The following is a 26,166-nucleotide window of genomic DNA, read 5'->3' on the forward strand; positions in this document are numbered from 1 at the left end:
GTGGGCAAAACCTTCCTACATCAATCAAGATACCCACAGCCATGGACCCAGGCCAGTCTGATCCAAGCCATTCCTCAGCTGAGGTTTCCTCTTCCCAGATGACTCTAGGTTGTGTCAAGTTGACAATAAAAACTTACCCATTTTTAGTGACAAAGATGAAGAATAAAAGAGCTTTGATTATATTAAATAGCATGAGCTCAGAACACATGTTCTGTAATTGTTTAGAAAAGTCAGCCAGTTCTTCAAGAGGTCCTGAGTTCAATTCCCAGCAACTACATGTTGGCTCACAACTATCTGTAATGGGATCTGATGTCCTCTTCTGGAGTGTCTGAAGGCAGTTATAGTGTACTAACATACATAAAATAAAGAAATAATTTTAGCCGGGTGGCAGTGGCACAAGCCTTTAGTCCCAGCACTTGGGAGGCAGAGGCAGGCAGATTTCTGAGTTCGAGGTCAGCCTGGTCTACAGAGTGAGTTCCAGGATAGCCAGGGCTACACAGAGAAACCCTGTCTTGAAAAACCAAAAAAAAAAAAAAATTTTTTTTTTAAATGTTTTAAAAAAGAAAAGTCAGCCAGGGCCTAGAGGAGCTTGGGGTAAGGTAGAGGCATTTTTTAGCAGAATTTGATGAAGCTGGCCCTGCTTGAAAGAGCTGCAAGAGAAACAGGCTGTTGGGGAAAGCCAGGATTTGGAAGAGGCAAGAGATGGAGATACTGTGTAGTGAGTGCAGATTATTAGATCTGCTTGGGAACCATGAGATGCTGGCTGTGAGGCCTCTGTGAGACCGCTAGGCTGGGCCTCTTCTCATTATGTGCATGCCAGTAATTCCTGCGGAGCAGGCTGATAGTAAAACACTCATTTAGCGATGGTACTTTAGATGAGAAGGCTCCTGACTAAGGCTGATGTCATCAGTGCCAGATGGAACATTTCTGGTCACATACTTTTGCCCAGTATAATAGAGTTATGCCCCATCTTTGCCCTCCCATCAGCTTTTTGCGTGGCGCTTTTTCTGTTAATTCTTATAGTAGCTACTCTAGGAGCTAGAAAATAATTCCCTAACCATGTGCACAATGTGGGGACCTTGCCTGCAGGGTGCGTCCCTCTGTCTGTCTTCTTCCACCTCATGTGCTATCAACAGCAGTGCATTATAACTTCTGTAAAACACATGGTCATTTCAGCTTGGGTGGAGTGTTAGGGTTTCCCTTGATGCCCAGGTTCCCATAAGCTACAGTTTCTCCTGAGCCTGGACGCTCCTTTCACCTGGCCATTGTGCTTGATTTGTCTGAAAATGTTTTCATTGCATCTTTACTTTTCAAAGATATTCCCTTTGTATGTAGAATTCTAGACCGTGTTTTTTTTTTTTCTTCTTTTTCTACAGAATTTAAAGTATCAACCAGGTTTAGGGGCACAGTTCTCCTAATCCCAACCACTTGGTAGGCAAAGACAGGAAGATCGATACAATTATGAGGCTAGCCTGATCTATGCAGTGAGTTTCAGGGTAGCCGGGGCTATGTAGGGAGACCCTGCTTCAAAACAAGCTTGCTATTCCTTTGGCCACTGGCCTCTATTGTAGCTGGAGATGGTGGGGGTTTTTTTTGTTCTTGTTTGTTTGTTTGTTTTTTATTTTATGTGTATGAGTACAGTGTAGCTGTACAGATGGCCATGAGCCATCATGTGTGTGGCTGCTGGGAATTGAACTTAGGACCTCTGCAGGCCCCACTCGCTCTGGCATAATACACTGTAGCTGTCTTCAGATGTACCAGGAGAGGGCGTCAGATCTCATTACGTGTGGTTGTGAGCCACCATGTGGTTGTTGGGATCCAAACTCAGGACCTTTGGAAGAGCAGTCAGTGCTCTTACCTGCTGAGCCATCTGGCCGGCCTGAGATGGTAATTTTATATGTGAGTCGTTTCTTGTTCCCAGCAGGCAGACACAGGGGGATTGGTATTTCAGGGCCAGCCTTGGTCATGTTGTGAGCTTGTTCAGCATGCTGGGATGTTTAGTTTCTAGCAGCTTGCCTGGGATGCTCCTTGATGTGATTTTCCGTATATTTATAGTGTTGAGATTTGCTAAATTTTTCACATCTGTAGAGTGATGTTTTGGGTTTTACCAGATTTGGAATTTTTAGGCCAGTTTTTCCTCAGCTAGCTTTTCTCATCCAAGTCCTAACCAGGCTAACCCTGTTTAGCTTCCGAGGCTAGAAGTGTTCATGGTGGTGTGGCCAGAGACTAAATGGCTTTCCTGGCCCAGCGGTGGTGGCGCACACCTTTAATCCCAGCACTTGGGAGGCAGAGGCAGGTGGATTTCTGAGTTCTAGGCCAACCTGGTCTACAGAGTGAGTTCCAGGACAGCCAGGGCTACACAGAGAAACCCTGTCTCGAAAATACAAAAAAAAAAAGACTAAATGGCGTTCCGTTCACATCTCTCTTGCTCTGGAAACCATGTAGAGGCTTGCTGTTCTCTCAGGTGATTTGTGCTCCTGTTTCCACAAAGCATTGTTAGTTTAGTAATACCCCGCCCCCTTTTTTAAAGATTTATTTATTTTATGTATATGAGTACACTGTTGCTGTCTTCAGACACACCTGAAGAGGGCATCAGATCTCATTACAGATGGTTGTGAGCCACCATGTGGTTGCTGGGAAGTGAACTCATGACCTCTGGAAGAGCAGTCGGTGCTCTTAACCACTGAGCCGTCTCTCCAGCCCCTAGTACCCCCTTTTTAACATCGAGTCTTGTCTGCTGATCTTCAAGATCATCTATCTACCTTTCAGTTTATTTCCGCTGCTGTTTTCAAGCCGCTGTTAAACCCAGTAACTGAAAATTTCATTCAATTAGTTTACATTTCAGTACTAAATTGCTCTTTGACTTGCTACTCCCTCATTTTTTAAACACATAATTTCTGCTTTTCACTTAAATCTCCTGTTTATTCATTTTTATGACCATTTTTTCCTTTACAGTATTGAACATACTTACTTATTTTTAATGTGTCTGAGGTCTTCCTCCCCCCCCCCCTTGTAAGAGTGAGCATCCTGGGTAGACCTGGTGACCTCAGAGGTCAGAAGACTAAGGAACTGGGGTTTATGGGTTGTTGTGAGCTACTATATGGGTGCTGGGCACTGACCTGGGATCTCTCCCAATGCTCTTAACCATTGAGCCATTTTTCCAGCCCCTCCCCCCATATTTATAGATGTTTCTTTAACACCTTTAACTATTAATTCCAACACCTAGGTCATGTGAGGTCAGTGTTCTCCTAGGCTTTTAAATTTGGGTTGTGGGTTCTTCGCTTCACATGTCTAGTAGTTTTTGTTACGATGTGAGACATTGAGCTGCTATGTTATAGAAACTTGGATTCTGTTCATCTGATTTTGAACTTTGTTTTAGCAGATAGGTAACTGTAGGTCACTGGGATTAAGCATTGGAGAGATGAGTGGTGTGCAGTTCTAAAGGCAGGAGGCCTTCCTGCAGAACCTTGTGCTAAGTTGCTCACCTGAGTGAGTGATACACTCAGCCATGCCTTTGTGACAGTTCATTGTTACCTGGGAGCAGAGCTTTCAGCCCATGTCATTTGAGAAAGAATGGGAAAGGGCTGGAGAGATGGCTCAGTGGTTTCATACTGTGACTCTTCCAGAGGACTTGAGTTTGGTTCTCATCAGGCAGTTGATAATCACCTGCAGTTTTAGCCTGGGGATCCAGCACACACACACGCACACGCACACACACACACACAAGTGCGTGCATGCACTCATGGCATCACATAAATAAATGAGAGAGGAGGGAGTGCGCCTGAGGCATTGAGCCAGTAACATCTTCCAACACTACAATATAAGGAAGTTTTAGCACATGAGAAAGCCAAGAACCAAGATTCTCAGTCTTCACAAGTGAATTTACTAAGTGTAAAGGACAGTTCATTTTGTTGGTCTTGCCTTTATAATTTGGGTAGGTTGTATACTTCCATTCTTTAATGAAATGATGGTCAGAGAAGATGGTGATTTTTTTTTTAAAGACAGTTTTTAGCAAGACTAAAGCTCAACCCATTACTTCTTACCAAACCTAAAACAAAATCTTGCTGTTTGAAATATTGAAGAGTCCATGAAACCTGGGAGTTGAGGAAGAATTCTAAAAGTATCCCAAGTCTTGGGAGGATCAAGGAGCCACTTCTGAAATGATGGAGAGTGGCCAGACCGAAACATCAGCCATGTCCTTGCTGTATGCTACAGCATTTCTTACTGAATTCTCAAGGTAGAGGACTGCAGTGAGCAACCTGATGTTCCTGGATCACCACTGGGGCATGGAGTGGGACTGGAGCTCAGAACTCTGGGTCTCACCCAGTGGAGCAGCCAGCTCTGGGATCCCTGGCTTACTTCTTCCAGCCATACCCATCCTCTCTGGGTCTCATACACCGGGGCAGCCAGCCTGGGCCTCCCTCCTTCCGTCCACCCCCGCTTCTTTTCCATGGTGGCCCTCAAGGAACCACACAGGAGCTCAGGTTTCTCCCAGTGTGCTTCTGCTCTCAACTTGCTCCAAGTTTTTCTGCTCTGGATTTGGTTGGAGTGGCAAGTCTAGACTGATTATACAGCCTCGGAATCGCAGGTGCCAGGAGGAGTGACTTTCTAGAGGGCCAGGAATTTACACCCTTCCACACTGTGCACGTCTCGCTACACACATGCTGGATTAATTTGAACAAATGGAAAAGAGTGAAGAGAATGACAAAAATGTATAGGTTTTGATTTCTGATGAAAGCTGAAAAGAATGTTTATGTTGGCTAAGTGGCAAAATGCATGGGGGGAACCAGGCATGCCTTCCTTATAGTGTCTGGAAGGTATGTGGACCCAAGGAGGGGACAAGGGGAGAGCTAGTTTTAGTATGACCTAAGGGGTATAGTTGAGGGATGCTCTCCAAGATGGGCAAATCCAGGATGAATTTTAAGCATAATTTGGGGCTGAAATATGTCCCCTTTAATTCAGCGTCTTTGAAAACTGCTGGCAGCCATATCCCAAGAGTGACTTAGACTGGACAGTTTGATGGCTTTCTAGTGTAGTGCCACCAGATCATTTGACAGACAGCGTGGCACCACAGTTACGTCCCAGTGAGGGAAGAGCTCCTGTTTCTCCTCTCTGTGCAAAGCGAGGGAGATGATTATTAGATTGTAGGAAAGAACATGTGCAGGGCAGGCCCTGCAAAGATCCTGTGATGCTGCCAAGACCTTCCCACAGCCTCTACCCTGGGCATGAAGGATGTTCCTTACAAAGCCCACATCTGATCACTGTTGCCTGGTGTGTTGATATTGAAGCCGACCTGGTTTATTTTCGGCATCACTTTTTAATCCTGCCTCTGCCCTTGACCTTTCCCTCAGTGTAAGCCCAGTGCAAGCAAAGTAGAGGTTAGCCCAAACCACTTGCTGGTCCACTTACACCATCACTAGGAACCTCTTACTTTTGGTGTAGAAAACGAAGTTTTGTTTTGGCTTCTCAGGGTTTCTCTTTAATGTTGGGATAGATAGATGTGTTGATGGAGTTGTTTGAGGCTGCTTGGGTCTAGCCTCCAGTGACCTTGTTTGTGACCATCACATTCAACACCATGGCCTCCTAGCTGGCATGCACATAACTGTCAAGGAGTCTCAGCTGGTTCAGGACAAGTTGTACCATCCTACCTACTTTGTCCCCCCTTCTACAAATGACACTGTTTTAGGTGAGCTAACCCCAGCCTGCCCTCCTCTTTTGTGGTATCGTATTGTTAGGAGAGCCTTCACTGAGCTGAGACACAGTAAAGCAACCTGCCCTCATACACTGCTTATCATTATCACTGACCCTTAACTAGTGCATTATTTGGCTGTGCCCAGGTTGGCACTTTTGATCAATTCTTGACGCTGATGTCTGATTTTTCCCTGTAACCTGTCTTCTCTGTCCATGCTCCATCTCCTTCATACCCACTCATATGAGTCACAAATGATACATCTAACATAGATTTGTTTGGCCTAGGTCCTGGCTCCAAGAATCCAAAATACTATAGCTCCACAGAATCATGGGATTGTAAAACAGAAGGGATTTTAAAGGAGGAAACATCCAGGATTGTGGAGTTGGTTCGTGGCTAGGCAAAGACCTGAAGCTGGATTGCTTGGTATTCTTTCTACCACACTTTCTACCCTAAGTTCATAATGTATATATTCACAAGATATCATTCACCATCAATTGGGCCAGGGGGTGGGTACTTTCATTTAAAAGCACAGCAGAGGTGGGGTGTTGTAGGTCAGCGGTAGAACTCTTGCTTAGTCTGCTTGAAGCTGGGGTGGGGGATGGCAATCTCCAGCAAAACAAAACCAAATAAGCAATAAAAGCGCCTTCCCCTTGCTTCCGCTGATGTCAGGGATCACAAGACCTGATGTGTTTGGTGGAAAGTTATTTTCTGGCTGTGGCATTAGGAATTTCTGGCCATTAAGTGGAGAATGTCTCTGTTCCTGTTAAAAGTTGTTTTTTTATTGAACAGACACATCTGTGGACAGCTTGCACAATGTACCAACAACCACCTCCACACCAGCTCTGTTCTTCTGCTCTTTGTTAACTCGAACTTTGTCCCATGCCTTCCTCCTTGATTGGGTCATCTGTTCGTTACAAAAAGAAGCATCTAGAAAAGGAGGAGGGATGGTACGAGGCACAGCCTGCAGTCCTTACTAGCCTCAACTGGAACTAATGCTTGCCCTGTTGGCTTAAATGATAAGTTGTAAAATATTTTAAAATGTAAAAGTTATGCTTTGTGTATAGTCTTTGTTGAGTTGTTTCCACAAAAATTACAGACAGGGTGTGTTACTTAAATATTTCCCATTTGCCTAAGGTGACATTTTCCTAGAGAGTTAGCTGTCACCCTAGCGGTGTAGCCACTCGCCAGCACCGTCTATTACCAAGTGTATCTTCAGTTTCTATTCCAAAATTGCTTTTCTAATGAGGTGTTTCAAAAAATAAATAAATAAAAAATCCAGGGTCCATCAGAGAACTACAGGACTCTGGTCACGCCCTGAAGCTCGCACTGACTTTTTGAAACAGCTTGCCCTCTAGATTGGGAGCTCAGATAGCCAGATTCATCTTATGGGTAGGTGAGAGCAGGGTCTCTTCTCCCATTCCTTTCCCCTTCTTAACAGCTCTGGCTTTCCGAAGAGGTCTAACAGATGGCTTTCCAAGGTTCCCCTTTCTAGATTCATTAGAGTCTTTATTTCTGGGGTCATTAAGCTTATTCCTCTCTTACCTGATTTCCAGCTTACTGGAAACCAGATCGGAAGGCTTGATTAGATTCCAGAGGAACATTCTTGGCAGGGATCTTTCCGGGGTGGTGCTGTGCGCTTCAAGGGATGGCACAGCCTGTCCCATTGTTAGTGCCGCACAGCATGCTGGCTGAGCTGGGGTGGTGACAGACACAGCCTTCCTCACAACTCAAAACTTTATGTATGGCGCTCTCTTTGTTTTGGGAATCGTGAAAACAACCAGTTCCTCCCAGCCAGTCTTCCTCCAGTGACTCTGGTATCCATTAATGCTCAGATTTATTTCTTCCCCTCTTGTTTGTAAAATCGAATGAGGTCCATTTCAGTTTGTTCTTTCACACAGAGAGCAGTGTTTACTCTCAAGAAGGGTTCAGTTGAAAGCTCTGAGGATCCAGGGCCCCTCCTTGACCTTAAATCCACTGTGGGAAAACTCAGCTCTGTGATGTCTTAGCTGGGAGTCCCAGGGCTTGGGCGGGAGGAGGGCGGAGAGGTGGAAGGGATGCTGGCCCTCAGGATGTGTGCACCTGCTTTGCTGGAGCAAGGAAGGGAGTTTGTTTTCATAAAAGTTTGAACTGAAGATGGCTAGTGTGCACTTTGCACTAGCTCTTGCTCAGCGTGTGTCTGTGCGCTGGGCATTTATGTGTGCTCGCACTGACTTTTTGAAACAGCTTGCCCCTAGATGGGGAGCTCAGATGAGCCAGATTCATCTTATGGGTAGGTGAGAGCAGGGTCTCTTCAGAGCTCCTGAGAGTATGAGCAAAGGCTCCTTTTTTGGCACTGCCAGCATCTTTGTGTGTCGGCATCTTAGGAATCTGGGGGAACCATATAAAGATCAGAAATGAGTCTGGCCCAAGAGGCTCCCTCTGACATGGTAATTCCAGTTGGTTGAATCCTGGCCCACTCGGATGAGACCATATAAAGAGGCCGTTTCCTGAATCTCCTGCGCTCTGCCTCTCAAGGGCTCCTTTTTGTAGCACGCTGGTATTTCAGGACTGCAGCCGTGGTCACGTGCTCTCAACTCTTCACTCACAGTCATCCCTGCATTGGGTTTATTTTTGGAGACGGCACATTTTTGCTTCTCTGGAGGAGCTATGCAGGGTCCTGCCCCCTCCGCCCATCGGCGGCAGCCCCAGTAGGCTGCGTTTATTTCCCACACTCCAGAGAGAGCAAGGGAACGCTGCCTGAGGGCTCCTGTCACCAGGCCTTGTTTCTGACCTGGGTGATGTCACTTATCTTAAGCTTCTTCTTTACAAGAATTGGGGTGGAGAGAGAAGGAGACAGAGTCAGACAGACAGACAGACAGAGGTGTGTAATGTCATCTAGCACTAAGTCAGCCAAAGTTGGAAATGGCTTTTCCAACTGATGTCTTGGGGACTTACCTCTGGAGGTCCCAGCTGCGTGGTAGGGGGTCCTGCAGTCCTGAAGGCCCTCACCAGCCCAGCACTCTGAGCCCCAGCCGTAGCCAGTCCTCCTCCACTGGGGCCACAGAGCCCTCTCCATCCTGCTTCTCAGGTCTGAGTGAGACCAGCAGAGACCTGAGTGCACAATTCACCTTTTCCCTTAGCTCTTCTATGTCTTGAGTTCTCTACAGAATGACCCATCCAGTTCAAGGGGAAAACTTTGCTATGGTCCCTGCTGGGAGGAGACACTAAGTCTTCAAGCAGGCTAAGAGAGTCGCCACATCATCTCCCCGGAGCCCGTCACTACAGAGCTGCCTTGGTGCACTTGCGAGGTTTAGCCTACTCTGACCTTGCAGGCACTCTGGAAGAGACAGTATTGCTATTCCTGTGTTGGGGAGGAAAGAATATACAGGCCCACGACTTTCGGTGACAGAAGAGAGGCCTGACCCTCAAGTTCAGAAGCCCCCACTTATTCTTCAGATGACTACCTCCCCTTCATGGCCTGGGTTGGCACCATTCTCTCCAGCCTTCAGCTGTGTACAGAGAACTTGGAGTGTGCGTGTTAGAACATTTTTCAAGATGCCCCAGGACAAAGTGGCTCCGTAAACCACCAGGGTGACAAAAAAGTGCATCAGTGACTGGAGCTGCACTGTGCCTGAGGGGTCTCACCTCAGCCTCAGCCTCACCTTTCTGGAGCACTGCCCCCCCCTCCCCATCTCAGGTCTGCTTCCGGATCACTCCAGCCTCCTTGGTTTAGCTTCTACTCAGTGTCTGTTCGCATAGATTTCCCGCAGACTTGAACTTTGCCTCCTGTTGGCCTCATTGAACCCGGAGCATCTGGGGACAAGGAAGGCATCTTTTTCCCCCTCAGCACTAGGGCAGTGCCTGAGGAATGACGCTGAACTCTGTAGAATAGTCCTTGTAATTTGGACTAGTGGTTAATGAAGCCTGTCTCCCCCAGACAGGATGTTTATGTGTGGCTGTGACAGGATTCACGGGCCTGGAGACTGTTTCCAGACCTTGGTCTCAGTAGTAAACCCAGAGCGTAAGCATTCCTCACCAGGAGGCAGATGTCTCCCTCTGTCTGGGCAGCTTCCAGCTTTACAGAGTCCCAAGTCCCCCTGCACCTCCCACAATACTAGCTTGTCAACTCGGGGTTTAAAACAGACACGGAAATATAGTTCCAGGTGTGCCTATAGGGGCATTTTCAGAAAATAAAGGTTTAACTGAAAAAGACCCATCTGCATAAGCTGAACACCATTCATGGATGGGAGTGGAGTGGAGCACTGCCTAGGGAGAAAGCAAGCAGAGTAGCTGTGTTCATCTCTCTCTGCATAATGACTGGGTGCCATGTGACAGCTTCCTCACCCTCCTCCACCCACTGCTCCTCCCCTGACATCATGGCCTGTACCCTCAAACTATGAACTAAAACATAGCCTTCAGCCTCCAAGTTTCTTGTTAGCTAATTCTTAAGAGCAGTGAGCAAAGGCACTCGTGTGCCTCCCATCCACCCCAGTGCCTCCTGAGCTTTGCCAAGACAATGGCAGGCAGGATTCCTGTTGCCCTCCTGTCTGGGGGGTCCCTCTGCATGGCCCCCTTCCAAGCTGCTCTGGCGTTTATGGAAGATAAGGAACAGCCTGCACAGTTGTGTATTACGCCAGCTCTGGGAAGCTTCTGCCATTTGTGAAGAAAGCCTTTGATTTTAGTGCCGATGTCAAGCAGCTGGGCATGGAGGAGTGGCTCCTATGTGACAGGCTTTCTCTTTCTTACTTGAGGGCACAATTTTCCAACTGGGAAAATGAGAAGAAATGTCACCCATAGGAGGGAAGGCTCTTCACTCACCACCCCCGCCCCCAACCTCCCAGTGGCCATGGCTTCCTGGGGTCTGAATAGAGGTGAAGTGTGTCACCTTAGTTACAGTGACTGAGGAGATCAGCCTGCCTGAACAGAATCTGGCTTCATCTTCCCCTCAAATGATTGTGTATTTGATTTTGCTGTGATCTTTCCTGGGTTGACATTAGTTGTGGCGACGGGGATTGTAGAGGAGTCATGGCATTATTGCCTGGCATGTTCTACACACTTAACTATCGCATCAACAGTTCCGTCCCCTCCATGAGGGATTACTCAAGGGCTCCATTTCAGAAGAATCCATCATTCCAGTTCCTATTCCACACTGCCTCATCTTCCACCTCCACCATCCTTTCCCTGGTCAGTCTCTGCCCCTCCTGTCATTAGAAAGATCTTTCAGACAGCCTGGACGCTCCCACACTTTAATATCATTGGTTTTACTTGAATCTGTTCTCTTTCCCAATACCTGAAGGAGAGGAGACCACACACTCAGGTGTCAGCTACGCCAGCCTTAGGGCTGGGTCCAAATGAGCTCTGTGGCTCTCCACCTTCCTAATGCTGTGACCCTTTAGTACAGTTCCTCATGTTGTGGTGACAGCCAAGCATAAAATTATTTTTGTTGTTACTTGACAATTGTAATTTTGCTACCATTACAAGTTGCAATATCAATGTCTGATATTCAGGATATCTGATGTGTGACCTCTGAAAGGGTTCCCACCCCCGCCCTCCAGGGATCATGACCCATAGGGTAAGAGCCACTGAACTAATCGATAAGTCAAAGTGTGTTCATTCTGCCCATTGGCCACGGAAGAAAAGACTGCGCTGCCTATGTCTGTCAGAAGACTGCATAGCCCCTCCTTCCACTTCCCCTTGCAGATGGAGCAGCACCGAGGGAATTCTGCTCTCAGGGTAGAACCAGCCTCACAGTAACAGAAGGAATGTTAGCAGGAAGGAGCCAGACTCGAGGACTGCAGCTACCTGGCACGCATGCCCCTGCCCCAGGGGATGGCCCTGGCATTACTGGAGATTCCAGTTTGTCAAGACAGCTGGAAACTGACTTTTAATGTGGAAATTTTCCAATTCTTAGATGGTATCGTAAATTAAAAACAAACAAACAAAAGAAACTGTGGGGCCAAACCAAACGGGGCAGTCAATTAATGGCCATACTGCATAATCACAGGAAAGATAGGGCCATCGTGAGGTAGAGTGCTGGAAGGTGCTCCCAGGGCACGGGGAGAGAGAGGGCTGTGAGCAAATTGGTTTATTTTAAAATTTAATTTTCAATAGATTTATTGGACGGTGTGTGCATGTGTGCTTGAGTGAGTGTACGTGAGAGTGCCCGAATGGGTGTGAATCTGTGCACACGTGTGGAGGCACACAGTATCCTCCCCTCTTCCTCTCCTGACCCATCTTTTTTGAGGCAGGGTCTCTCCCTGAGCCCGAAGCTTGAGTTTTCTTGGTGGGCTGGAAGCTGGCGAGCCTCAGTGATTTTCCCATCTCTACTGTTTTCAGAGCTGGGGCTAGAAGGATGACAAGATGTCCAGATTGTTGTGTGCACACTGGGACTTGAACTCTTGGTCCTTATGATTATATCAGCACCTCTCTGTATAGCCCAGGTTGGCCATGACTTCCTGAGTTGGTCTTCTAAGTGCTGGTGCAGTAAGCATGCACCACCTGGCCTGGCCATGAGCTGACTTAAAAGCATCTCAGGGGCCACTCAGTGTGGGTCACTTTGCTTCAGAATTTTGTCTCTTCACCTGAGACATACTTATACACGGCAAGAAACAAGGACCTTTGACTCTGCACGTCATCTTAGTGTTTATAGTCTTGAGTCACCCTGGTTCGACCTGGTCTTCAGTGTTATGCCACTCTTTGCTGTCAGAGGGATCCCCCTCTTTTCCTCAATTCTGGATTCCCAGGACAGAAAAACCAGTTGATTCTTCGCTGATGTTTGTAATTCAGGCTAGCTTCAAACTTGGAATCCCCCTGCCTCAGCCTCGAGTGCTAGGATTAGGGGCATGCATTATCACACCTAATCTAGTTAGTTCTGCCTGGCTCCAGTACACTGGGATTTAGTCAACTGTGCCTAAGGGGAAATAGGGCCCAGAACGCATGGCTGCTTATTCCAGCCCACAGGCGGGCTCTTGAGGTGGACTGAGAGGGGTGGATGCAGTTCCTCTGTAAATCTTTGGGTGTCCCCCACCCCCTGCTCCAGGGATAAACAGCTTCTCCACTTTGGTATTTTAAATGCCTCTAAGTGGGATCGACCTACAGGGCCTTCTTCTGGCTCCATTGCTAGCCTCTACTGTAGAAATCTGGGTTGGGTTTTTTCTAAAGTTCCCCTTACATTTTCCAAGTGCTCAATAGGGAAGTAGGTATTTTATTCCAGGACTTGGATTCTTCGCAGTCATTTCTAGTAGGATCTGGCTCATGTCACAGAAAGGGCCTGTGTGTAAGTGGAACACGTCTTTGTCAGGCTGGAGCACTGCTACACAGGTAGGAAAGAAAAGCTAGCACCATGTTAAAAACAAACAAACAACAAAATGTCAAAAGCATAAAGGCGTTCAGGAATATCGAAAAGGCTTTTTCTTCAAATGGTCCCTGCTGGGCTTCAGAAAGGAGGTCATGATGACACAACGTTTTGGTCCAGGGGTCAGCAAACCACATCCTTCCCCTCAAGGCTGGCCCACCGCGTGGTTTTAGAGTTTTTGTTTTGTTTTTGAAAGTCAGCTCTACCCGCTTGTCTTAGGATCTACACTGTTTACTTCTCCACAGTGTCAGGGTTCAGCAGTTACGGCGGGAGCTATGGCCCAAAGAGAAAGTTCTCTCCTAGTCCTTTGTAGAAGTTTGCAAACCCTGTTGTATTTCGTTTATCCAAACTCTTCTCCAGACTGAGAGCCACAGCTAGAATTTTGTCAAGTTCTTGGAAAAAGAAAATTGATACTTGAGGAAAACATTCCTGGAAGAATGTTGGGTAATTCAAAATAGGAAACACACTGTGCCATCTCTTCTGGCGCAGGTACTCGGCAAGATTGCTGTTGGGTGGTATTGTTAGTTAGGACATGCTGAGTAAGAATTAGTACAGCATGGTTTCTGAGTGTGCTTACCCCAGGTGAGCACCTCCTGGCCAAACAGCCTGAGGAAAGTGGAACCCTTTGGTGTAAGTGCTTATGTCTGCTAAGCAAACATTACTCTTTTGTTTGTTTGTTTGTTTGTTTTGTTTTTGTTTTTGTTTTTGAGACAGGGTTTCTCTGTGTAGCCCTGACTGTCCTGGAACTCACACTGTAGACCAAGCTGGCCTTGAACTCAGAAATCTGCCTGCCTCTGTCTCCCAAGTGCTGGGATTAAAGGCATGCGCCACCACTGCCCAGCCCACAAACTTTACTCTTAAATCTTAATTTTACTACGTGTGTTCATATAAAATAATATAGATAGACCATTAAAAGTCAGAAAATGCATGACAGGACGGAATGGGAAATTTAAGTTGTCCTTAGTTGGGAACCCTTCATGACACACAGCTAATGAACATCAGTATTTCATATTCATGGGTCTTTTTGCAAAATCAGATTTCCTTCCTACTCTTTTGAAACGTTTTTTTTTTTGTTTTTTTTTGTTTGTTTGTTTGTTTTTGGTTTTTCGAGACAGGGTTTCTCTGTGTAGCCTTGGCTGTCCTGGAACTCACTCTGTAGACCAGGTTGGCCTCCAACTCAGAAATCCACCTGCCTCTGCCTCCCAAGTGCTGGGATTAAAGGCGTGCGCCACCACCGCCTGGCTTGAAACATGTTTTTTAAATTAATGTACACTAACTTTATAATATAGTGTTGCATTATTTCCATACTGTTTTGTATATATTCTTTCATTTTCCTCAGTTCCTTACTGCTGACCATGTTAGATGTTGCCAAGTGTTTGTTATGCAAAAGTGACATTATGTTCTTCTGTGTTTATGTCCTTGGGATAAGTGTTGGGTTTAGAACTGCTGCCTTAGGGCTGGAGAGATAGTCAGCAGTTCAGAGCACTGATGACTCTTCCAGGAGACCCAGGTTCAATCCCATACATATGGTATAGGGTGCTAGCATAACTATATTAACTCCAGTTCCAGGGGATCTGATGCCCTCTACTGGTTGTGATGGGCATTGCACACATGTAGTGCACAGACATGTGCAGGCTGAACAACTTCCACACATAAAATAAAAAGAAAGAAATATTAGAAGGCAAACTTGGCTTACTGACTTAATAGGCATAAGCAGGCTGGAGAGATGGCTCAGTTGATAAAGTGTCAGATTCTCAGAACCCACATAAAAAGCTGGCATAAAAATGTGGTCCTGTAACCCCTGGGAGGGAAAGACATGTAGATCCTTGAAGCTCATTGCTCAGCCAGCACGACCTCATCAGCGAGATTCAGATCCAGTGAGAGACCATGTCTGAAGAAGTCAGGATGGAGAACAATTGAGAAAAAGCACCCAGCGTCAATCTCGGGCCTCCACACACATGGACACATTCTCCTGCCCCCACAATATATGCATGTCCCTCCACTGCCTGTGTGCATGTGCGTGCCTGCACACACACACACACACACACACACACATGCACACACACGCGCACATACATGCACAGCCCCCTGGAATGCAGCTCATTGGTACAGTTTGTGATCAGCATGAATGAGAGGCCCTGGGATTAATCTCCAGCCCTGGGGAGAAGAAAAGTCTTGAGTATTTGTAAGTCGTTAGTAGACATCTGCCAAACTGCCCATCAGGAAGAGCATGCCAACTCTTCACCCACCAAGAGGGATGAGGTTCCTGCTCTTTCACAGTAAACTAGAGGTTATCTCGTATCTTTATTGGGCTGACTTGGTTTAGGTGACGTGAGCCTGGTGTTCTGTGGTGTTTGGAGGCACAGACGGCATGACTGTCACTCTGGCTTCTCTCACACAGGCTCCCCCACCGAAACCACCTCGGAGACAGGGAGGCTGGGCAGATGACTCCATGAAGATGGCAAAGTGAGTACTCAGCTCCTTGGGGTGAGTCAGGGTGGCTTTGGTGGTGTGGAGATGGGTGGCATGCCTGCGTTGTCCTTTTTGTAACCTTAATAAGGCCACACACTGCTTACTATGTACAGTACAGCTGCTGTTAGTATAGGCCCAGAGTCCTGCATCTGTCACCCAGTTCTTCCTCCCTCCCATCAGGACGCCCAGGACCTTGTAACAGCCCCTTTCCACGTCTGTCCTACTTCCCATCTGTGGGCAGCAGCCAGTTTGCACCTCTGATTTGCTTTTTCTGAGGTTCGTGTCAGTGGAACCCTGATTTCTTCCATCCCTTATGACTCCTTTCTTGCTTGACCGACCATTTTCAAAGTTCAGACCTGCTCTGTTCACTTCTTAAGCATGCTGGAACTGCCTGATGGTGGCTGTGGCTGAACTCTGTTGTGTCTACTTTGGACACAGATCACTCATTTGTGAAGAACGAGACAGGCATCCCCTCACTGCCTACTTGGCACCTCTTGTTTACTGTAAGCCAGGGCTGGAAGCTACTGGGAGTATTGGCCCAGGATAATTCCGCACTGTCTCATCTTCCTGCCTTCTTTGGAGTTCCTAGAAGGAGTAAGCAGTGTCACAGGCCTGTGGCATCCTTACATTGTGTGGGGCTGTGGATGCCAGGTCCATTATCGCCCAGCTGGACAAGGCTGGGCCTGGTGTTCAGAATCCTTGAGCCTGTGGTTGGAAACATCCATCCAGGTGGATCCGTCCAAACGCCTTTGACAGGCTGGCACAGGGGCTGAAGCAATATGATCGGCAGCATTCTGGAATGACACCCCCATCCCTGGCTTTTCCACAGCGTAGGCCAGTGGCCTTCTGATTCCATGCTGAGAGGTGACTGAGCACAGTGATCAAGAGCCACAGATTCTAGAAACGGAATGCCCTGTTTCAAATTCTAACTGTGCTGGGTATTACAACACAGTTGGTTAAGCGATTTGGCTTCTGCAGCCTCGTCTCTGCTGCAGGGTTGAAGTAGCTCTTACTCCAAGAGCCTGATGTGAGGGTCTAATAGGTTCACAGAAGAGAGAGGTCCATAGGAGGCCCAGCAGATGCTGGCTGCTGCTATTGTGATGACTGGGTCTCGTGTCCTTGTCCCTTCAGGTAGCTTTGACCACAGAGGTTCTGGCAGATGGTGAGGTGTACTGGCTGGTTTTGTGTCAACTTGACACAAGCTGGAGTTATCACAGAGAAAGGAGCCTCAGTTGAGGAAATGCCTCTGTGAGATCCAGCTGTAAGGCATTTTCTCAATTAGTGATCAAAGTGGGAGAGCCTCTTGTGGGTGGTGCCATCCCTGGGCTGGTAGTCTTGGGTTCTAGAAGAAAGCAAGTTGAGCAAGCCAGGGGAAGCAAGCCAGTAAGAAACATCCCTCCATGGCCTCTGCATCAGCTCCTGCTTCCTGCTCTATGTGAGTTCCAGTCCTGACTTCCTTTGGTGATGAACAACAATGTGGAAGTAAGCTCAATAAACCCTTTCCTCCCCAACTTGCTTCTTGGTCATGATGTTTGTGCAGGAATAGAAACTCTAAGACATGAGGTTTATGCTTCCACTCAAGGGACTGTTAGAGAGTCCTTCTAGGTTAAAGACCTGCACCATCATGCTGGCCTTGCTTGTTTTGTTTTTGAGGCAGTGTTGACAAGGCTGGCTTCCAGCTCAATATGCAGCTTTTCTGATCTTCCTGCCTCCAACTCCAGAGCAGGGATTACAAGTGTGTCCTACCACACCTGACTTGCACAGTGGTAGGGATCAAACCCAGAGCTCTGTGCGCTGCTAGACAAGTACTCCACCAGCTGAGCTTCATCCCCACCATAACAAGCTTTAAGTCTAGAACAGAGCTGGAACTCTCAGGCCATCTAGATAAAGTCCAGTCTCTGGGATGATTTCTAAATGACTTGTCTTGAGCCAGGGAGGACAGTCTCCCACTTCTTTCTACCACCAACTTGCACACGGTTAGCCACATGGCATTTGGTTATCACGTAAAGCCTCAGGCATCTGATTCAGACTCACCTGGGTGTGAATTCAGATTGCAGCACTGACTACTATCGATAGCAGTGTATACTCAGGGAAGTTATATAGCCCATAAAATAGTGGTTTGCTTGGACTGCAGCTGTAACTCAGTGGAAGAGAGTTTGCCTAGCATGCAGGAGGCTCCAAGTTCTATCCCTAACACTAGAAGAAAATTAAAAACCACCAGCAGGACATGTTTCTTTTCTCTGCATCTCATCCTCTCCCTGTCTCCTCCTCTCCTCTCCCTCTCTCCTCATCTCTGTATTTTTCCACCACTTGAAAGTGAGTTGTAGGTGTTACAACATTTATCCCTAAATACTAAAGCTCCTTTCACAGCATAGTCACAGAATCTTGGTCACTAGGTCACCTCATGGTCACCTAGGAGTATCTAGTATGTATTTTACATTTACGTTCCCTATTTGTCCTTCAAATGTCTATCTCTGGAATCCAGTCACTGTCCACGTGTTATACTACTTAGTTCTGTTCCCCCTCCCTCCCTCCTCCCTTTCTGTTTTGTTTTTTGTTTTCGTTTGTTTGTTTTGAGACAGGGTCTTTACAGCCCAGGTTAGCCTCAAACCCATATCCATCCTCCTGCCTCTGCTTCGCAGGTGCTGCAATTGCAGGTGTATGCTCCCATGCCCAGCTTGTTGTACCTCTCTTGAATAGTTCCCTCTGCTGTGGATAACATAGATTGTGCCAGGAGTCTGCCCCAGTTGTCTCATAGGGGGTCCTTCTTTAGATTTCTCCCATTTCTCACGATTAGATTCAAGTTGAAGGTCTGAGGCAAGAACAGGCGATACTGTATTCTTCCTCCCACATCTAACATGAAGGCCTAGGACTGAGAATAGCCCTGTGTTAACAGCATTGAGTGAGATCACTCAGCTATTTGGGGACCTAGGGCACTTCCCCTCAGGAAGTTCTGTTCTTCTTTAAGGATGAGTAGTAATTGTCTTTTCTTGGGGCACTGTGCTGAAGTCTGTTCTCCACAACATTTTTCCTAGCAGCTTTAGTGTCTGCTAGCATTTCTGTGTGAATCAGGGTGCTGTAGTGAGTGCCCCAGCATAAGGTGTGTCCTGGGAGAGCTGGATTCTAATTGAAGACATCAGACATTGCTAGTCAAAAACTCAGGAATCGCCCGAGCCCAGGACAAGCACGAGGCCGATGGCAGGGTAGTGCTACCCATGTGACGTCAGAGGAGATGGAGGTCAAGCTAGCTGGATTCTGATAGATGGCAGCTTGTGGGGGATGTTTGGGATTCAGATCTGCTGTGGGGAGGCTGGTTAGATCAGAGAGTTCACACTGGTAATGGCATGCTTACTTTGGATGCTTTGGGGATAACAGTAGCTGCACAGTGCTGTGTCTGACACAGTCTGGCCGCTGTAAGGAATTACCAGGTCCTGGGAGCCCAGACAGTACACATTCCCACTAAGCTTTCCAGGGACATTTTTCTGGTGTCTAAGGTCAGATGCCAACATGACAAAGTTCTTGGTGACAGGCCTTTTTCTGGTTAGGTCCACAAGTGGTCTTTCTTGAGGATCTGTACAGAGAGAGGGGTGGGGTGGGGGAGGGAGATCTGGTTTTTCTTCCATTGTGAGAGCTCCATCCTTTTGACCTCAGCCCAGCCTAGTACCACCTGCAAACACTGTCACCTTAGGGATTAGGGTTTCAACATAAGAATTTGGGGCTGGAGAAGAAACAACTCCTGGTACCTGCACTGGACCAACTTGGTCCAGTAGGTTCCATTCATCAGAGTAGGACACATTGGAGTTACAGGCAGCTGCATGTCTCCAGTGGGAAGAAGAGCACTGTTACAGCTCTGGCTAATGAGCTTGCGGCCAACACACATGAGATCCCGTGATATCTTTGTTCAGTGTGTGAAACATTCAAGACAAAGCAGTGCTTGTATGGGCCTTGGCCCCAAGAGATGCTATGTTCTAGAGCTCTGAGGTACAGGACAGGATTGACTTGAGGAATGGCCTGGGATGGGGTTTTACTACCTGCCCCTTCTCCTGGCTTGAAAGCAATCAGCTGTGCCAAAGCCACCATCTTGGAGTCAGCTGCCTAAAGTTGTCTGTGAACTGGGACACTTAAAGAGTGGATGGGTCCCTGGCATGGCCATGTGCCTAGAGCTGAACACGGGGCAACCAGAACCGGGAAGAGGAAGAAAGACCTCTGACTAAGTTTTGTCTCAAAGTGTCTGTTTTTGGGTTTGTCCCTGCATTGATCTGCAAGGGAATGAGGCGAGTAACGGCCCCTCAGGGACTTTGAGGACTTTGCTCTCAATGTCAGCCGTCATTTTCAATCACCCTCTCCCTCCCAGCCATTAATTTTGGCCCAGGATCATGGGGACTTGTCCATCTATCACTCCTAATTGACACTAAATGATCTGTCAGTTTATTGATGAACGGCAGGAGTGGAATTGTCACAATATATTTTACTTTCCAACAACTCCTCCTGACAATTTTACCTTGTCCATCTCACTCCGTTCACATAAATCTCCATTGGCCGCTCACTCCTGCTCATGGGCTGCTCCAGTGCCAGCCACTTCCACACCAGCCGCACGTGTCAAGGACATCAAGATGGCGGGAGAACTGTGTGCTGGGCCCGAGGTTACCCCCTTCCCTCCTCCTTCTCCTTTCTCTCTCTCTTTTAATGGCATAGATGTTCCAAGAATACTAAAGGGCTTCTTTCCTCTCCCTCTATGTCATTGCCATATTGGAGTTTCTACCTTCTTGTTAGCAGCGAGTAGTTAATTCTTATTAGGTTACAGAAGTGTGAAAGGCAAAACCTCACCAGGCTGGAGGGCTCGGTGGTCTGTAAGCACAGCTGCAGGCGCAGGCTCTGCCCTCTTAACCCAGCCATGTTACAGCCTGCCCAGCCCCACCACAGCCTGTTTATTAGGAAGGTGTCACAGGCGCAGGTTTGCTGGGGCATCCCTCCTTGTTCTGTGTGTGGTTCTGCGGATGCAGGCATGCTATGATCTTCTGCCCTTGGGCCCACGCCAGGCCTTGTGCTGCCAACACCCAAGGCTGGTCGTGCCTGTGAAATGTCTTATCCATCCATCCCAGCTTGCCACTCAGATGGTTCGTTTCAGCACTCCCTGACGTGAAAGATGGGAAATTGCTGGTTTAGACATAGGTTCTGATAAACAGTTCATCTGATGAAGATGTACATAGGGATATGGAAATCCCGTAGCTGGCAGAGCATCCTGACAGCATGGCTGAATCCCTCCCTCCTGCAGGAGATGGTTTTTGTTAATTGATAAGGACTGTTTTCATTTACTAGCCTCCATGCTGTTTTGTCCCCATCAAAATTAATAATAATTCCTTAATGTTATCTGATATCCAGATCATAGTCAGTTAATTTCACTGTAGCAAAAATGTCTTGGTAGAGTTGGGCTGTAAAAAGAGAAAATCAAGGCCCACACTTCATTTAGCTGTTATGTCTTTTGCTTCTCATTTGTGCTACACCCCTTCCCTTTCCCCATGTCTTTTGATATTTTTGCTAGGTGGAAAGCAAAAGGTAAGAAACTTAGCCTGTAGAGAGTCCTATATTCTAGATTTGGGCCATTTCTTCTGAGTTGTGATGTTTAAGTTGTTTCTCAATATCTTCATGGCCTTGTTGCAAGGGAGAGTTAGAGCTGGATCTAGCTGGCGATTCAAACTACCTGCCCTGTTGTGGTTGGAGTATTTCATTTCATGAAGTCCAGGTGTGAGGAGGTTCAGGTGTGAGGAGGCCCAGGTGTGTGAGGAGGCCCAGGTGTGTGAGGAGGTTCAGGTGTGAGGAGGCCCAGGTGTGTAAGGAGGCCCAGGTGTGTGAGGAGGCCCAGGTGTGTGAGGAGGCCCAGGTGTGAGAAGGCCTGGATGTGAGGAGGCCTGGATGTGGGAAATACAGGTGTAGGAAAGTACAGCTATAAGGAGGATACTGGTATCCACCTATTCCACTTTAATCTGTGGTCAACAGTTAGTCATGTGTGGCCTTCTACCCCACCATCCCATCAGATGCCTAATGTGTGCAGTATCCATTGGTGAGAGTTGCTTATGGAAGTGGTTTCAGCAAAGGCTACATATATAGTAGATTTTTTTGATTTTTCACTTCTTACTGAAAATTCTTTTCTAAAGATGTTCTTGTCATGAATTGTCCAAAATATAATCTGTCCTTGATATTCTGGATCCCTGCTAATAACCTTTTGTTTGTAAAACTTCCAACCTATGGAAGGGTATGAATGGTCCAGTGAGCACCCATATCCCTTCACCTGAAGGAGTGCCATGAGTATGTGTGCCTGTCTGTGAGTGTGAGTACCTGTGAGCATGTGTATCTGTGAGTGTGTGTACCTGTGTGAGTACCTTGAGTGTATACCTGTGAGTGTGCACGCCTATGAATGTGTACATGTAAGTGTGTGCACCAGTGAGCATGTGTACCTGTGAGTGTGGGTACCTATGAGTGTGTATACTTGTGAATGTGGGTACCTATGAGTGTGTGTACCTGTGAGCATATGTACCCATGAGTGCATATACCTGTGAGCATATGTACCCGTGAGTGTATATACCTGTAAACATATGTACCTGTGTGTGTACCTGTGAGTGTGAGTACCTGTGTGTGTACCTGTGAGTGTGAGTACCTGTGGAGCCTGTGTACTTGTGAGCCTGTATAGCTGTGTATGTGTGGCTCCTCCCTAGTTGTCCAGGTTGCTCTTGTCCTTATTGTTCACTGAGCACCTTGGGGCTGCTGCCATTCCCTCTGCATTGCTAATAACTAGAACATAGTTACTAAAGATTGTTGTCCATTTTCTGTACTTCTTGGTCATAATGCTCGACACACAGATGCACAGTATATAGTTGATCTGTGAGTGAATTCTGGATATTGTTTTTTTGCTCCATAATTAAGAAAGAGCCATGTGCCCCTGAGTCCAGAGAAGGAAAGCACTTAACTTTTGACTTTCAGATTTTCTTTAATGAACACAATTTTGCTTGTTTGGATTTCAAGAAAAACAAAATAAACTTGGAAGTTTTGAGAATTGATTTTGTACATGTTAGCTTTACCTAAAAAGAAACTAAAAAGAAACCAGGACTGGATGGTACAGGGCAGAGGGGAGTCCTGGGCACCAAGAGGCAACAGTTACCTGAGCCTTAGCAGGTTAGTCATCTATGAGGTAATGAGGGTCCTAGATTAATGCTCTCTCTCTCTCTCTCTCTCTCTCTTTCACACACACACACACACACACACACACACACACACACACACACATACATCCCAACCAGTTAATTGACACCAGGACTCAGGGCTCATCTGTATGGCTTTTAGAGATGCTCATGTAAACTCCTGTTTGCATTTCTGTCTTAACAGTCATGTACTCTCTTTGTGTCTTTCTGTCTCTGTTTCTCTGTCTTTCTGTCTCTCTGTGTGTGTTTTCCCTACAGTAAACTTCTGAGAAACTCTAAGCTTAGAAAAGAACTTTTTAGCACACATTCTATAAGACCCTTTATTGTATGTCACTCTTCCTGGGGAGACAGGAACATACATCTACTAACCCATGGTAGGGAACCAAAATAACAAAATATGAACACCACCAGAATCCAACCAGTGAGTCTGTGAATTGTATTGGGATTCCTTACAAGCGACTGAGTGTGACAGGTGACTTACAGGAACAAGAATTCCTCAAAGACAGCTAAATCACCAGAGCCCACTCCAGAGTGGGTGACAACTCACAAAGGCTGGAATCTGAAGCATACTGTATAGCCTTCCAGTAGATCAAGAAGTCAGAGTGTCTCTTCCAGACAGCTTGACTGGTCTGAGCTTCTTCTAGGTGGCTCAGCTAGTTGTCCAGATAGCTCTGCCTTTCTGAGAGTGTCTCCTAGCAATTCTTATTACTTCTATATGCTTGGAGGTGGATGGATGAGTCTGGTCGGTTTCAGGAACTTCCTGAAGGTGTTGAGTTGTTTCCGGCCTGAGTTTAAAGAGCTTTCCAAACAATGGAATCTTAGAACACCTAGGGTTTTAGGAGCTTCACAGTAGTCTAGAAAGTTTTGTCCCTTCTGGAAATTGCCTCAGTTTCCTTAACAAAACACCCTCCAAGAGCAAATTCTGTTTGCCTCTAAATGTACCTTCAGAGCCTGGGCTAAAAGATGGTAGAAGACGATGTAGAGAGGTTTGGTTTAATTTAGAAAAATCACAATCAAGCCAGGCATGCTGACTTAGGCCTATAACTTCAACTGCTTGGGGTGCAAAGCCAGCCTGGGCAGCTCAATGAGACATTGTCTCAAAACTAAAAAAGAGGCCAAAGGAGGCTGGGGACACAGCTCACTGGTACAGCATGGCCCCACAGGCAATCTCTGTTCTGCTAAAGCAAGCATGAGTAAGCCTCACAATTAATCCTAATTAATTTGAATCTACCTACATCATCTGTTGCTGGATATCTGATATATTCAATAGGACCCAAAGACAAGGTAAGTAACACGCAGCCTGTGTGCATTGAACTAAGAAGCAAAAAGCAAGGATCCTCTGGGAAGTAGGAAAAGTGGGCTGGTGTGTCGGGCCGTGCTGCCCTGACCTCCAGCACTTCTATTCTGCTGGTTAAGTTCATTTGTTTGGAAGCTGATAGGGGAAGAGGTGAGAATGAGGGGTGCATCGTGGCAGAACAGGATGCAGGTGAAGGAGGTGGCTGAGCTGCTCCACTCAGCCCTGCAGCCTCGTTGCATGGAGAAACTTCCCAAGTCTCTTCCTGGTATAGGGAAAGGCAGGCACCGGAGATGGGCCCTCAGTCCAGCACAGACAGCAGCCCAGGCCTTCTGGGGTTACTTGTTGCATTTTTGTGGAGGATAGCCTGGGCTTAATACTGAAGTATAGGGCCTGCAGAGATGGCTCAGTGGTTAAAAGCACTGGTTGCTCTTTGAGAGGACCCAGGTTCAATTCCCAGCACCCACATGGCAGCTCACAACTTTCTATAACTCCAGTTCCAGGGATCCAACCCCCTTAGACAGACAGACGTATAAAACAGTAATGTATATAAAATAAAAATAAATAAATTGTTAAAAAAAAAAAACCCTCAGTATAAGCAGACTGAGGATTCCAAAAGGAGAGGAGAAAGAGGGCGTGTGGAGGCTTTGCAAGTTTGCTTCGTGCCTTTCTGTTTTTTCCTGAGACAAGATTTCACTCTGTAGCCCAGGAGCTCAATATATAAGCCAGGCTGGCCTCTGTCTCCAGTGTGGTGGGATTACAGGAGTGTGTGTGTGTGTGTGTGTGTGTGTGTGTGTGTGTGTATGAGACAGAACTCAGGATGCATCTTACTTAAATAAGAATCAACATAATATAGAATTTAAAAAATACAAAAAAGGTGGACTAAGGAATGAAGTCCTCATCCTGGAAGCAGCCACAGTTAGCATGTGTGCATATGTTCTCGTGCGTGTGCTCACGGTCTTCCACATGTACATACAGATAGACAGTGGGTAATGGATCTCCCCTTTCTACCCTCACACGAGAGGCAGCAGCACTCATCTGGACATTCCCGTGTGGATCTCAGAGTGCTGTTTCTTACCAGTCTTTCCAAATCTCAGTGTAAGGTGGAAAGGAACGAGGTAAGAAAGCAGCTATCACGTGGACCCTGGAAGTTTCATAGTGGCTTCTAGATGTACACAGGGATAGGCTAGAGAAGAGGTACGACGTGCACCTCACTCTGTCTAGTGATTTGGGAGGCACTTTTACACACTTCCACTTGGGACCGAACCAGGGATGTTCTGTGCAGAATCGGAACCAGCTTGGGGCCCTGTGTAGTGTCATAAAACCCGTTCGCTGGTACAGCACATGGGTATGACGTAACGTGACTGCACTGCTGCCAAGTGCTTCCCAGCTCACAGGGGCATCATGGAGAGGAAAACTGAGTGCCTGAGCTGAGCTTGTTGTCTCCGCTGTGTGCAGGGAGGAGACATCTGGAGCCCCATAGTGCAGCTTTCTAAGGCCCTTGGTCCACATGTGCTTGTCCCAGTGGCTGTGTGCTAGCCTGGTGGACCCAAGCGTGAGGGTCAGCCCTCTCTCCTCCCGAGCCTTTCACTAGCTTCTCTCTGATGGTAACCTTTTCTTAGCTAAGTTAGCCTTGACTCTGTTGTAATTTAAAGTCCAGCTGTGCTCTAGAATGAATTCTTCCATGTCCTTTGAAGACTTTGACCCTTAACCCTTCGTGGTGTCTAGTTTTGCAAAAGTGAAGCTCTCTAGGCACTACAGCTGGTCACGTCTTGGATCCAGGGCTGGGGTTGTAGAGCTGGCAGCTCCCCGCTGGAGATCGGGAGCGGAGTGAACAGCCTTTGGTAGTAGCCCTCAAATAATCACAGGCAAAAAGCCGAATCTCCCGTGGAACATTCCTAGTTTCTCTGGACTTTCCATAGTGCAGAGATCCTTTCCGTAGAACATTCAGACCTGTGTCTTTTTATCTGTCCGAGTCTGCGGTTGCCAGAAGAGCCATCTGGGGTCTGTGTGAACCCTTGCACTGCTGTAGAGCTTACAGACAACAACTAGCTTGGGTTCCACATTTTTAAAATAAAGCCATCTCCCTGGTATAAAACTGAAAACAAGCAGGGCGGTGGTGACGCACGCCTTTAATCCCAGCACTTGGGAGGCAGAGGCAGGTGGATTTCTGAGTTCG

General features: G+C 47.0%; 1 protein-coding gene across 1 annotated transcript in view; it reads left to right on the plus strand.

Moving 5' to 3' along the window:
• The window catches only part of Ift43 (intraflagellar transport 43), a 74,650-nt gene that overhangs the window by 13,547 nt on the left and 34,937 nt on the right, over positions 1–26,166 (plus strand). The window contains exon 3 of the mRNA XM_031356164.1: positions 15,427–15,491. Within this exon, the coding sequence (XP_031212024.1) occupies positions 15,427–15,491 (65 nt within the window). The remainder of the gene's footprint in view (positions 1–15,426; positions 15,492–26,166) is intronic.

The sequence above is a fragment of the Mastomys coucha genome, unplaced genomic scaffold (assembly GCF_008632895.1).
Source record: "Mastomys coucha isolate ucsf_1 unplaced genomic scaffold, UCSF_Mcou_1 pScaffold6, whole genome shotgun sequence".
NCBI classification, from domain to species: domain Eukaryota; kingdom Metazoa; phylum Chordata; class Mammalia; order Rodentia; family Muridae; genus Mastomys; species Mastomys coucha.